At 36.7% G+C, this 12101-nt stretch overlaps 1 protein-coding gene across 2 annotated transcripts in view; it reads left to right on the top strand.

The window, feature by feature from the left end:
- LOC102555852 (E3 ubiquitin-protein ligase RING2-like) overlaps positions 1-11817 on the top strand; it is a 31223-nt gene extending 19406 nt beyond the window's left edge. For both annotated transcript variants that reach the window (XM_006257205.5, XM_063280543.1), the window contains 2 exons: positions 11222-11287; positions 11694-11817. In XM_006257205.5, the coding sequence (XP_006257267.1) occupies positions 11222-11247 (26 nt within the window). In that variant the 3' untranslated portion in view covers positions 11248-11287; positions 11694-11817. The remainder of the gene's footprint in view (positions 1-11221; positions 11288-11693) is intronic.
- Positions 11818-12101: the final 284 nt, after the last annotated feature.

Raw genomic sequence — 12101 nt, 5'->3', positions numbered from 1 at the left:
CAGGCAGCTTTCTTGCAGCAGAAAATTTGGCCTTACCTGTGGTCCCGAGGCTCAGGTTTGCTCGTGGGGTGCTGTCCAGGGGCTCTCTGCAGCGGCAGCAACCAGGAAGACCTGTGCCGCCGTTTCCGGGAGCTTCAGTGCACCAGGGTTCCAGATGGTCTTTGGCTTTTTCCTCTGGTGTCCGAGATGTGTGTGTAGAGAGCAGTCTCTTCTGGTTTCCCAGGCTTGTCTGCCTCTCTGAAGGTTCAGCTCTCCCTCCCACGGGATTTGGGTGCAGAGAACTGTTTATCCGATCTGTTTCCTTCTGGTTCTGGTGGTGTCTTAGGCACAGGGGTCCTGCCGCTCCTGGGCCCTCCCCCACGGGAGCCCAGAGGCCTTATACAGTTTCCTCTTGGGCCAGGGATGTGGGCAGGGGTGAGCAGTGTTGGTGGTCTCTTCCGCTCTGCAGCCTCAGGAGTGCCCACCTGACCAGGCGGTTGGGTCTCTCTCTCACCGGGTCTGGGAGCAGAGAGCTGCTGCGGGCCGGGATCCGCGGGTGTGGGACTTCCGGTAAACACAGAATGTGCCCGGTTCTAGAGAAATTCTGCTTCCGTGTGTCCCAAGCTCACCAGGCAGCTTTCTTGCAGCAGAAAATTTGGTCTTACCTGTGGTCTCGAGGCTCAAGTTCGCTCGTGGGGTGCTGCCCAGGGGCTCTCTGCAGCGGCAGCAACCAGGAAGCCAGAATTATTTTATTATTCAGTTTGTTTTAGATATTCAGATATTTTCTGTGTCCATTTGAAATTTGTCCTTTCAAGTTCTGTGAGGAATAATCTTGTTTGTTTGATGGGGATTGCATTGAGTCTGTAGATTGTATTGCCAGGGTTACCAGTATTACTAAGTTAATTGTACCATCCAATGAGCATTGGAGATTTTTCATTCTTCTGATATCTTCTTCAATAACTTTCTTTAAAGACTTAAAGTTTTTATTCTACAAGACTGGGACTTAACTTTGTTAGATTTACTGCAAGATGTTTCAGATTATTAGAGGCTACAGTGAAAGATGTTTTCCTGATTTATTTCTCAGTTTATCATTTGTATATAGAAGGAATACTGATTTTGGGGGAATTAATTTAGCATCTGCTATTTTTGCTGAAAGTGTTTTTCAGCTGTAGGAATTCCCAGGTGGAATGTTTAGAGTCACTATCATATCATCTTCATATATATTTTAATTTTTCTTTCCAATTTGTGTTGTCTTGATCTCCTTCAGATGTCTTATTACTCTAGCTTAGACTTCATGTACTCCACTTAATAAATATGAAGGGATTGGTCATTCTTGTCTTGCTTATGATTTTAGTGGAATCTCTTTAAGTTTCTCTCCATTTAAATTTATGTTGGGTATAGACTTGCTATAATTTGACTTTATAATGTATGGGTAAGTATCTTTTATCCCTAATATCTCCAGAACTTTCATTGTAAAACAGTATTGGATTTTGCAAAAGGTCTTTTCTGCATCTAATAAGATGATCATGTGGATTTTGTCTTTCAGTTTGTTTATATGATAGATTACAGTAACAGATTTTTTGTATATTGTACCATCCTTGAATCTCCTGGATAAAGTCTACTTAATCATGGCCTATGGTCATTTTGATATGTTCTTGGATTAGGATTGCAAGTATTTTATTATTTTTGCATCTATGTCCATAAAGTTAATTGATCTACAATTCTCTTTTTTTTTGTTGGATGTTTATGTGGTTTTGGAATCAGGGTTACTATGGTCTTATAAAATGAATTGCATGATGCTTCTTCTGTTTCTATTTTGTAGAATAAACTCAGGAACATCAGCTTTAATTCTTCTTTAGTGTCTTGAAGAAATATGCAATAAAACCATCTGACCTTGGGCATTTTCTGGCTGAGAGACTTTTAATTACTACTTCTATTTCACTATGGACTATAGTTATTTTTAAATTGCTTGTAAGGTCTTTATTCAACTTTTGTAAGTGGTAACTAGAAAAATTATTCATTTCTCCTTGATTATCCTAATTTTTGATGTCATTTTTTAAAATTGTGTCCTAAATATACTTTGGATTTCATCAGTTCCTCTTGTTATACCCCTCTTTTCATTTCTGGTTTTGTTAGTTTGGATTTTTTTCTCATGATTTTAGTTAATTCATATAAGGTTTTGTTAGTCTTACTGACTTTCTCATAGAACCACTCTTAGTTTCCCCGATTCTTTATATTTTCTCTTTGCTTCTATTTTATTGATTTCAGCTCTGAGTTTGATTATTTCTTTGTGTCTACTCTTATTGGGTCTGACTTTTTCTTACTGTGATACAGCTTTTAGTTGTGCTATTATTTCCCAATATAAGATCATGAGATTGCTTCAGTCTCTCTCTCTCTCTCTCTCTCTCTCTCTCTCTCTCTCTCTCTCTCTCTCTCTCTCATACACACACTCACATGAATGAACTTAGTGCTATGAAGTTTTCTCTTAGCACGGATTTTATTGTGTTCGTAAGTTTGTGTCATTATTCATTTTCATTCAACTTTATTGTCTTTAATTTCTATCTTTATTGCTGTCAAAACTCAATTTTTTATTCAGTAAAGAGTTGCTCAGATTTCATGAGATTGTAAGCTTTCTGACATTGTAATATTCTGCTTTTATCTGTGGTGGTCTATCTAATATGATTCAGAATGTGGTTTCAATTTTCCTGTATCTGGTAAGATTATATTGGTGTTTAAATATTATCAATTTTGGAGAAAGTTTCATTAGGTGCACTAAAGAAGGTATATTCTTTTATGTCTGAGTGAAATGTTCTGTACATATTGTGAAAATCATTTTGTTTATGTCTGTTACCTCTAGCATTTCTCTGATTAGTTTTATCTCAATGGCTTGTTGATTGGTGAGAGTGGTTTATTTAAGTGTCCCCACTGTCATTATGTAATTTAAGTTGTTCTACAGCTTCATTTACAATCTTGGGTGTATTTTTGCTTGCACATAGAAGTTAATAGTTGTAAAGTCATTCTGTTGGATTGTTTCTTTGATGAGCATGATGATATGATGATGATAAGAATAGTCCATACAATGATGATAAGAATAGTCCTTCTTCAGTGCAGCTCATGGAACTTTCTCCAAATTCATAATATTTAGACAGCAATAAAATGATACCAGATCAGGAAAGAGTATATTATTTCCTATGTCTTATGATAATTTTTGGCTTTACATATATCTTGTTATATGTTAAAATATCTATTCCATCTTGCTTCTTAATTCCATTTGCTTGGGATATCTGTTTTCCAACCCTGAGGTAATAATTATCCTTGATATTAAGATGTATTTCTTGGATCCAAGAGAATTATTGATCCTGGTTTTGCATCCATTGTTAGTCCCCATTTTATTGGGAAATGGAGTCTGTTGATTTTGAGTGATATTGATAACCGATGATCATTGATTTCTGTTTGTTGGTCATGGTAATGGTGTTGTTGGTGGTGTTTCCACATGCTTCTATTTGTTTGATTATGACCATCTTAGATTGTTTGTTCCCTGTCTTTTCATGGTTTTAGAACTCTTTTGGTTTGAGATTTCCTTCTGAGGATAAATTTATACATAAATATTAATTAAATGTTTGCTTTTTCATGGAATATCTTATTTTCTCCAACTATGTTGATTGAACTTTTGCTTGGTGCAATAGTCTGGCATCTGTGGTCTTTCAGATTCTGCAGCATATCTGTCCACATTCTTCTATCTTTTACAGTCTCCATTGAGAAGTCAGGTGTAATTCTAACATAACTGCATTTGTTTATTACTTTTTTATCCTTGCAGCGTTTTAATATTCTTTCATTGTTTTGTAGGTTTAGTGTTTGATAATTATGTAGCAAAGGGAATTTCCTTTCAGGTCAGATCTATTTGATGTTCTGTATGTTTCTTGTGCTTTTCTAGAGCTCTCCTTCTTTAGGTTATAAAAATTTCCAATATGATTTTGTTGACAATATTTCCTGGGTCTGCCTTTATTACAATTACTCTTAGATTTGGTCTTTTCATGGTGTCCCTCATTATCTGGATAATTTGTATATAAAGATTTAACATTTTCTTTGATGTTTTCTACATAGAATTATATGTATTGTGTTTTTAAATTTTTATATAAAGAGTAAATACATTGGTTCCTTATGAATTTATAAAGCATCATTACTATCTTTTACTCCCTTCATCCTTCCTTTATATTTATTTTCTTCCTCCATTCTTAATTAGAATGCTCCTTTTCTCATTCCACTGATCAGATCAGTGCTCCCTGTTATTTCCGCTCTATATTGCTCTCTAAACCCCATAACTTGTCAATGGTACACATGAATTTACTTATTTCTGTAGTTACTCTGTGATATATACTCAAATCTGAAGCTAGAAATATCCATTGAGGAAAACATGTCATGTTTTCTTTCTGGGTCAGGCTTACCATGATCTTTTACAGATTCATTGATTTATTAAAAAAAACTGATTTCATTTTTTCTTTACAACTAAATAGTATTCCTTAGTATATATTTATCATGTTATTATAAATTCATTGGTTGAAGGACATTTAGGATTTTGCAATTTTCTAGCTTTGATAAATAGAGCAGTCAAACATGATTGAATGTCTCTGAAATTAGTACTTTGGGCATAAGCCAAGAAGTAGTGTACCTGAGACATAGGATAGATTTAGTTTTAGCTTTTTAGTAATCCTCTACACTGATATCTGTTGTTGTTGAGCTAGTTTGTCATTCCACTAAGGGTGAATGAGTGTTCCCTGTGGTCAACACTCCTTCCATTATTTGTATTCACCTCTTTTATTGGTCTTTGCCATTCTGACTAGGGTAAAAGGGATTCTTAAATCAATTTTGATTTGCAATTTGACACTGTGTTAAAGAAAATTAAGTCTTCTATTTCAACTAGGATGTCGGGGATAAATTTATCCATTGGAATGGTAGGACTAGTCTAAGACCCCCTCTCAGTATTGGTAGATGATCTGGTTTGAACCTCTCTATTGGGCCTGTGTATACTGCCACAATCTGTGAGTTCCTATGTGCATCAGACCATTTGTGTTGAGGGGCACAATTTCCTCGGAGTCAACCATAACCTTTGGCTCTTCTCTTTTGTTAAATTTCTGTAACATTTTGTTTTTTAGTTGTATTAGTTTTTTTAGAGGTTAATTGGTGCTTCTTTCTTTTTTATTTCTTTTTTATTGATTTTTTTTAAAATTTATATTTCAAATGTCATCCCCTTTCCTTGTTTCCCCTCTGGAAGCTCCCATCTCATCCCCCTTCCCCTGTTTCTATGAAGGTGCTCCACCAACAACCCTCACACTCCCCCCACCTCCCTGCCCTGGCATTTTCCTACACTGAAGCATCTAGCCTTCACAGAACCAAGAGGCTCCCCTCTCACTGAAGCCTGACAAGGCCATCCTCTGCTACATATGAGGTTGGAGCCATGGGTCACTCCATATGTACTCTGTGGTTGGTAGTTTATTCCCTGGGAGCTCTGGGGTGTCTGGTTGGTTGATATGGGGGTTCTTCCTATGGGGTTGCCATTATCCTTCAGTCCTTCCCCTAACTCCTCCATTGGGGTCCCTGTGCTCAGAATGATGGTTGGCTGTAAGCATCCTCATCTGTATCAGTAGGACTCTGGTAGTGCCTTTCAGGAAACACCCATATCTGGCTTCAGTCAGGAAGCACTTCTTGGCAATAGTGACTGGGTTTGGTGTCTGTATGTGGGATGGGTCCCCATGTGTGGCAGTCCCTTCATGGCCTTTCCTTCAGTCTCTGCTCCACACTTTGTCCATGTTTTTCCTCCTGTGCATATTTGTTTCCTCACTAAGAAGGATTGAAGCACTGACACTTTGGTCTTCCAACTTCTTGAATTTTATATGGTCTGGCTCTTACAACCTTTCTACCTCGCTTCTGCAAAGCTCCATGGGCCCTGAGGGGAAGCTTGGATGAAGACATTTCATTTATTTGTCTGTTTAGTTGTGAGTCTTTCTTGAGTTCTTTATGTTTTCTAGATATTATTTTCCTCACAAATTTATAGCCAACAAAGATCAAGTTCTGTTGAATTCCTTTTCATCTAAATAATTCTTCCTTTAGCTGTTCAGAATCCTTTTAATTTTTATGATATTCAATTTTTAATTGTTGACCTCAATTCTTGTTCAAATGCAATTCAGAAAGTCCTTTTCTATACCCATATAATAAAGGGTACGTGTATGTTTTGTTTTACTTGTTACAGTATTTCAGTTTTCATATTTTGGTCTTTGACATATTTTGAGTTAGTTTTTGTGAAAGATGTAGATGTAAGTCAAATTTAATTCCTATACATATGTACATTTTTTCAGCATTATTTTTTGAATATATTCTCTTTATTCTAAAATATGATTTGGCACCATTAACAATTACTAAATTGCTGATTTGCATATACTTATGATTGGGTCTTAAGCAATGCCCACTATGAAGATTTCCATTAATTGGAATCCCTTGAAGCTGTCCCAGAAAGGAGTTATAATGTTGTATCTGTCGACTTCTGTATGTGCTAACGTGTAGAACATCAGAAACCTGGCTCTAATATTCTCTTCTGCAGTCAACTATCATATTAAATACCCCATGAGTCTATATGTGCATCATTGGCAGAAGATATCATTGCAACAGAATTAAAAATCATAGACATTTATGTAAATTCTTCCTATCACTTGGGCCTTATGGCTTTTCTTAGATCCAATTGCATATTTATTACTTTCATTTGATAATAGATTCTATTGTCCTTGTCATATTTTATGACTTCGTAGGTGTGATAACCTCGAGCTCATGATAGGCAGCTCAGAATAACTGGTAACTTCAGAGTTTTTTTTTTTTTTTTTGCCAAACCTTCAGTTTTCACTAAGGCTCAATATTAGTCTAAGAGTTGTTTCTTACAAGGAAAATACTTGTGCAGGCCAACAGGAACCGGATGTAGATCTCTCCTGGGAGACACAACCAGAATACAGCAAATACATAGGCTAATGCCAGCAGCAAACCACTGAACTGAGAACTGGAACCCCGTTGAAGGAATCTTAGAAAGGAATCTTAGAAAGAGCTTGAAAGGGCTTGAGACCCCATTTGTACAACAATGCCAAGCAACCAGAGCTTCCAGGGACTAAGCCACTACCTAAAGACTATACATGGACTGACCCTGGACTCTGACCTCATAGGTAGCAATGAGTAGCCTAGTAAGAGCACCAGTGGAAGGGGAAGCCCTTGGTCCTGCCAAGACTGAACCCCCAGTGACATGATTGTTGGGCGGAGGGCGGTAATGGGGGGAGGATGCAGAGGGGAACACCCATATGGAAGGAGAGGGGGAGGGGTTAGGGGGATGTTGGCCTGGAACCTGGGAAAGGGAATAACATTCGAAATGTAAATAAGAAATACTCAAGTTAATAAAGATGGAAAAAAGATTTTAAAAAATGGAAAATAATTGTGCAGAAGTGATTGTAGAACCTTACTACAAAATCTAAAAGTTATATTCTGTATATTCTATAATTAATACTGTCAGGTCTGCTGTATTACATGGTCCAAGTAGGAAAGCATCCTGCACAGCAGCCTAGACATGTAGAAGAACCTTCTGCTGTTATAAGTCTCTCTCAAAGATAGACACTTACCAAGTCACTTGGAATTTATGTAACATCTCCATGTAATGAATACACTGTCTACAGTAACCAAGTAGGTCATCTAAACATTATGCTTCTTTCTTGGTGGTTGAAGGGGTCAAGTTGAACAACTTATCTTTCACCTTTAAAAAAATATATCTCATGTTGTGCACTACTAGACTCTCAAGAATTTCTCTGTGGTATAAAGTCCTTGAATTTTTGTTGGATTTATTTCTCATCTTCTATGCAATATGTGTTACCAACAAGTACAAAGTGGTTACTATCACCTGCTTAATTGATCCAATCATAATAATGCTGTCTGTCAGTATATTAAATCAATATATTTTAAGGAAGAGACAGACAACCAAGAAACTTTCAAACAAAGTTATGACACAGGGCTGGATAATTAATATATTCTTAACATAAATGTAAAGGTAGCTTCTGACCTTGGCAAATGAAAGCAAATTGCATCTGGTGGTCATAATGGATAGGTAGAGAAAATAGCATTTCCTGCATCAATAGATGCATACATACCCATGTACCTAGAGATGCAAATGAAGTTATTACTTGACTGAGTTTTTGATAGACAACTGTCAACTTCCATGAACAATCTGCCTTCCACAATAGTCAGATAGTAGAGCTAAAGGCACATGTATCATGAACCACCGCCTCTGCCTTTTTACACTAATTTCTAAAATTACTCAGGACTGTGAGTCTGTTTTTCACTCATTATTTTCTTTAGCAGTGTCATCTCTAAAGGTTTCCATTTAGCCTTTCCAACCATACTAGAATAACTTCACTCTACAAGTCTGGGAACCAATGTGAGAATTCTGCAAACTTCCAAGTTATATACTACAACCATAGGTTCTTGGACTGGGGAAATAACAAGATGATAAATTAATAGCCTACTGGACCTATTGGAAATCTGATATCAGCCAAAACTCTGTTAGTCCTCTTTCCTCCTCCACAAGCCACTATTTTAACTGGAGGGTCAGAAGGCTTCTGGAGGTCTTCCAGAATTAGCATCAATTCAGAACCCGTATCCACAATATTTCTTGGGACCTTCCCAAACAAAGAACCAGTGTTAATTCAGAACCACTATCCAATAGACCCCAGAAAGTCTGATTACTTCCTTTTTCCTGGTATATAATTACCATGAGAAAAGTCTGTAGGTCCCTCTGGGCAAAGGGATAGAGAAATTCTGGAATTTTAGCAAGATCCTTTTTCAGGAGAACTTGGACACCCCTTCATACAGAAGGTTCTGTGTCTGCAAACTGGTTCAAGTCTGGAAACTGATTCATGGCTGAGATTGCCTTTTGTCATAACCCAGTTAAATTTTTCATTTATTTTGATATTTCTTTCATTTATATAGAGCAAATAAAAATGGAGTAGTTGTTTTTATAAGTCTATTTCATACCTAGAAACACTTCTTTTTGTTAGCCATTACCAGTGTCTATATGAGTCATGAAACTATAAAATTCACTTTGCTTGAACTGAAAATTAATGGATCAGCTCACTATGGACAATGTTTTCTTTCTGCTCCCCGCTATGATAATTATAATCATCTTGAGTTTCTTGATTTTGTGCTGGCATCTGGACTCTGCTAATTTAAGGCCCATGTAAACCCATTGTATTTAAGTCATATAAATAAACAGAAATATCTTAAACCCTAAATTCTGGCACAACAAAACTGGTGAGTACAAAGATCTTTAAGTACAATAATGCCCCTCTCACCATTTTGCATCTCAATATATGATTGTTGAAGGGCATGTCTTCTGAGCCTACACACTGGGAAAGATTAAGTTTTAACATACTCACTCTACCATTAAAATTTCCCTGAGCCTTAAAATTCTTTCATCATCACTAAACCAAGGTATATTGGTAACGACCAACTCCGTTTCAATAGACTATCTTTTGACAGATATGTCATTCTACAATTCAAACGTTTACTCTGTGTACTTCAATATAAAAACTAATATCTCCACACATTCAGCCTATATGAATAAACTCAGCCTGATTCACCATTATCCCATACTCTTTTTTTTGTTTTGTTTTGTTTTTTATCACATACTCTTTTTTTTTTAATTTTTTTTAAATTAACTTGAGTATTTCTTATTTACATTTCGAGTGTTATTCCCTTTCCCGGTTTACGGGCCAACATCCCCCTATCCCCTCCCACTCCCCTTCTTTATGAGTGTTCCCCTCCCCATCCTCCCACCATTGCTGCCCTCCCCCCAACAATCACGTTCACTGGGGTTTCAGTCTTAGCAGGACCAAGGTCTTCCCCTTCCACTGGTGATCTTACTAGGATATTCATTGCTACCTATGAGGTCAGAGTCCAGGGTCAGTCCATGTATAGTCTTTAGGTAGTGGCTTAGTCCCTGGAAGTTCTGGTTGCTTGGCATTGTTGTTCATATGGGGTCTTGAGCCCCTTCAAGCTCTTCCAGTTCTTTCTCTGATTCCTTTAACGGGGGTCCTGTTCTCAGTTCAGTGGTTAGCTGCTGGCATTCGCCTCTGTATTTACTGTATTCTGGCTGTGTCTCTCAGGAGAGATCTACATCGGGATCCTGTCGCCCTGCACTTCTTTGCTTCATCCTTCTTGTCTAATTGGGTGGCTGTATATGTATGGGCCACATGTGGGGCAGGCTCTGAATGTATCCCATACTCTTGAAATCTGTTCTCACACACATCCCTCAGGATTTTCGCTTGAGTAAATTAGTAAACCTATTGAGCTCTTTAGTAGTATAGGGGTCCTCCTTGTGGACTACACTTTCTAGCTCTCATCTAGGAGCATGCTTAGCATTAATTTTGGTTAAATATCTAGAGTCAACTCTTTGTGGTCCCTGAAGAACATCTATAATGTCTTGCCTGGCATCTCCTTCAGAGAAAACCACTGTTAGTTTAATTTCCTCAGTCAAAGGCAGAAAAGGCAATATTTCAATGAGTGGGGGCAGAGTATATCTTGTGTTTAGGATGGGGAAAATATTTCCGTAGTGAGATTACCCCTTTGCAATCTGAGGTTTCAAGTTCTCAGCTTTAATAGCAGTTTGGTTGATGATTTTTTATTGTAATACTGAAAGGATACTATCTGTTTATGTTTCTATTTTGTATTTAAAGTATGGTCATAGGAATAGAAAGTCTAAATCATTCTGTAATTTGAGGAAACCAAATCATTTCCCCTAGTAGCAGTACCATTTCCAATTGCTACTAGCATTGCTTGTCGTTTATATTTTTTACAAACTCAGACACGCTAGATAATGTTCATTGTAGCAACAGTGCTTAAACTTTATAATCATTGTTGTAACATATAAAAATGTCACGACATTTTGACTTTTCTATTATTCATGGATATGAAACATAGAAATTTAGCACATGTTTAAACCAATTTCATGCCTTATGTTTAATTATTTCTAATTCTTACATATTTTCATTTAAATAAAGTATTTGCCTTTTTGCTTTACTTTATTCAAATTCATATCTATGACACATGGGAGTCATTTTTATATCAGAGAATAGCCCCACTGTTGAACATGTTCTCTGTGATACTTCTCTGTGCCTTGCTTATTACAAGGCTGCAGTATCTCTCACTGTCTTTTCTTTTTCAGGTGGAAATGCAAAACAAGACATTTGAAAGCCAGTTTAGAACTTGTGTGATTATTTGCCATCCTAAGGTGAGATGTTTGCAATATTTTCTAAAATTTATAAAATCGCTTTACTGATGACTTTTCCAACTTTCGTTGGACTATAATGAGATATATATTTTCTCCCATTTTTATTCCAATACACAGCAGAATAGCCCTTCACTTTATGTCTTTAGGAATATTTTATGCCTTTATTCATGGTAATTGTGGTTATTTACTTTTCAGTAGGCTCTCTACTATCTATACATTATTCAGTCTGTAATCGTACTTGAAAAGTCATGTGTTTAGCCACTGTTTCCTCAGCTAGATGTTGTTTGGTGGGGCTGTGAATCCGTAAAGATGCAGGAATAACTTGATAATCCTAAGGCTTTAGAGATCCACAATGAAGGTTATATGTCTGCCTAACTTATGTTCTACATTTTTTCTTCATATTTAGCAACATGTAACCAGCATCTGCTTCCTGTACCACCATCCTGGATAACTTGGTAACCATGTTTTCCTCGTGATGGTTGACTACATAGTGAGAACTCTGAAAGGAAATAAATGCATTCAACCTCAAAGTGTTTCTCTACATTTGTTCAGAAGATTGAGATGAAAGAATTTTACAATGTGCAGTAATGTGTTTTCTCTTAAAGTTAATTATTTTAAAAATACTTTTCTCATGATATTCATGGCACAATAATACCTGAATATGTTCTTCTTGCTTGGTTTAGTTTTGGATTTAACTATATATTAATAACCTCTTTGGTCTTGTTAGTCTAGTCTAGGGTTATTCTGGAAATGAAAATATTGAACCATCCTATTCCCTTTCTCCAATAAGAGGTAAGAAATTCCTTTGCAATTC

This window comes from Rattus norvegicus, chromosome X (genome assembly GCF_036323735.1).
Source record: "Rattus norvegicus strain BN/NHsdMcwi chromosome X, GRCr8, whole genome shotgun sequence".
Lineage (NCBI taxonomy): Eukaryota > Metazoa > Chordata > Mammalia > Rodentia > Muridae > Rattus > Rattus norvegicus.
This window is presented reverse-complemented; position numbering and strand designations above follow the sequence as displayed.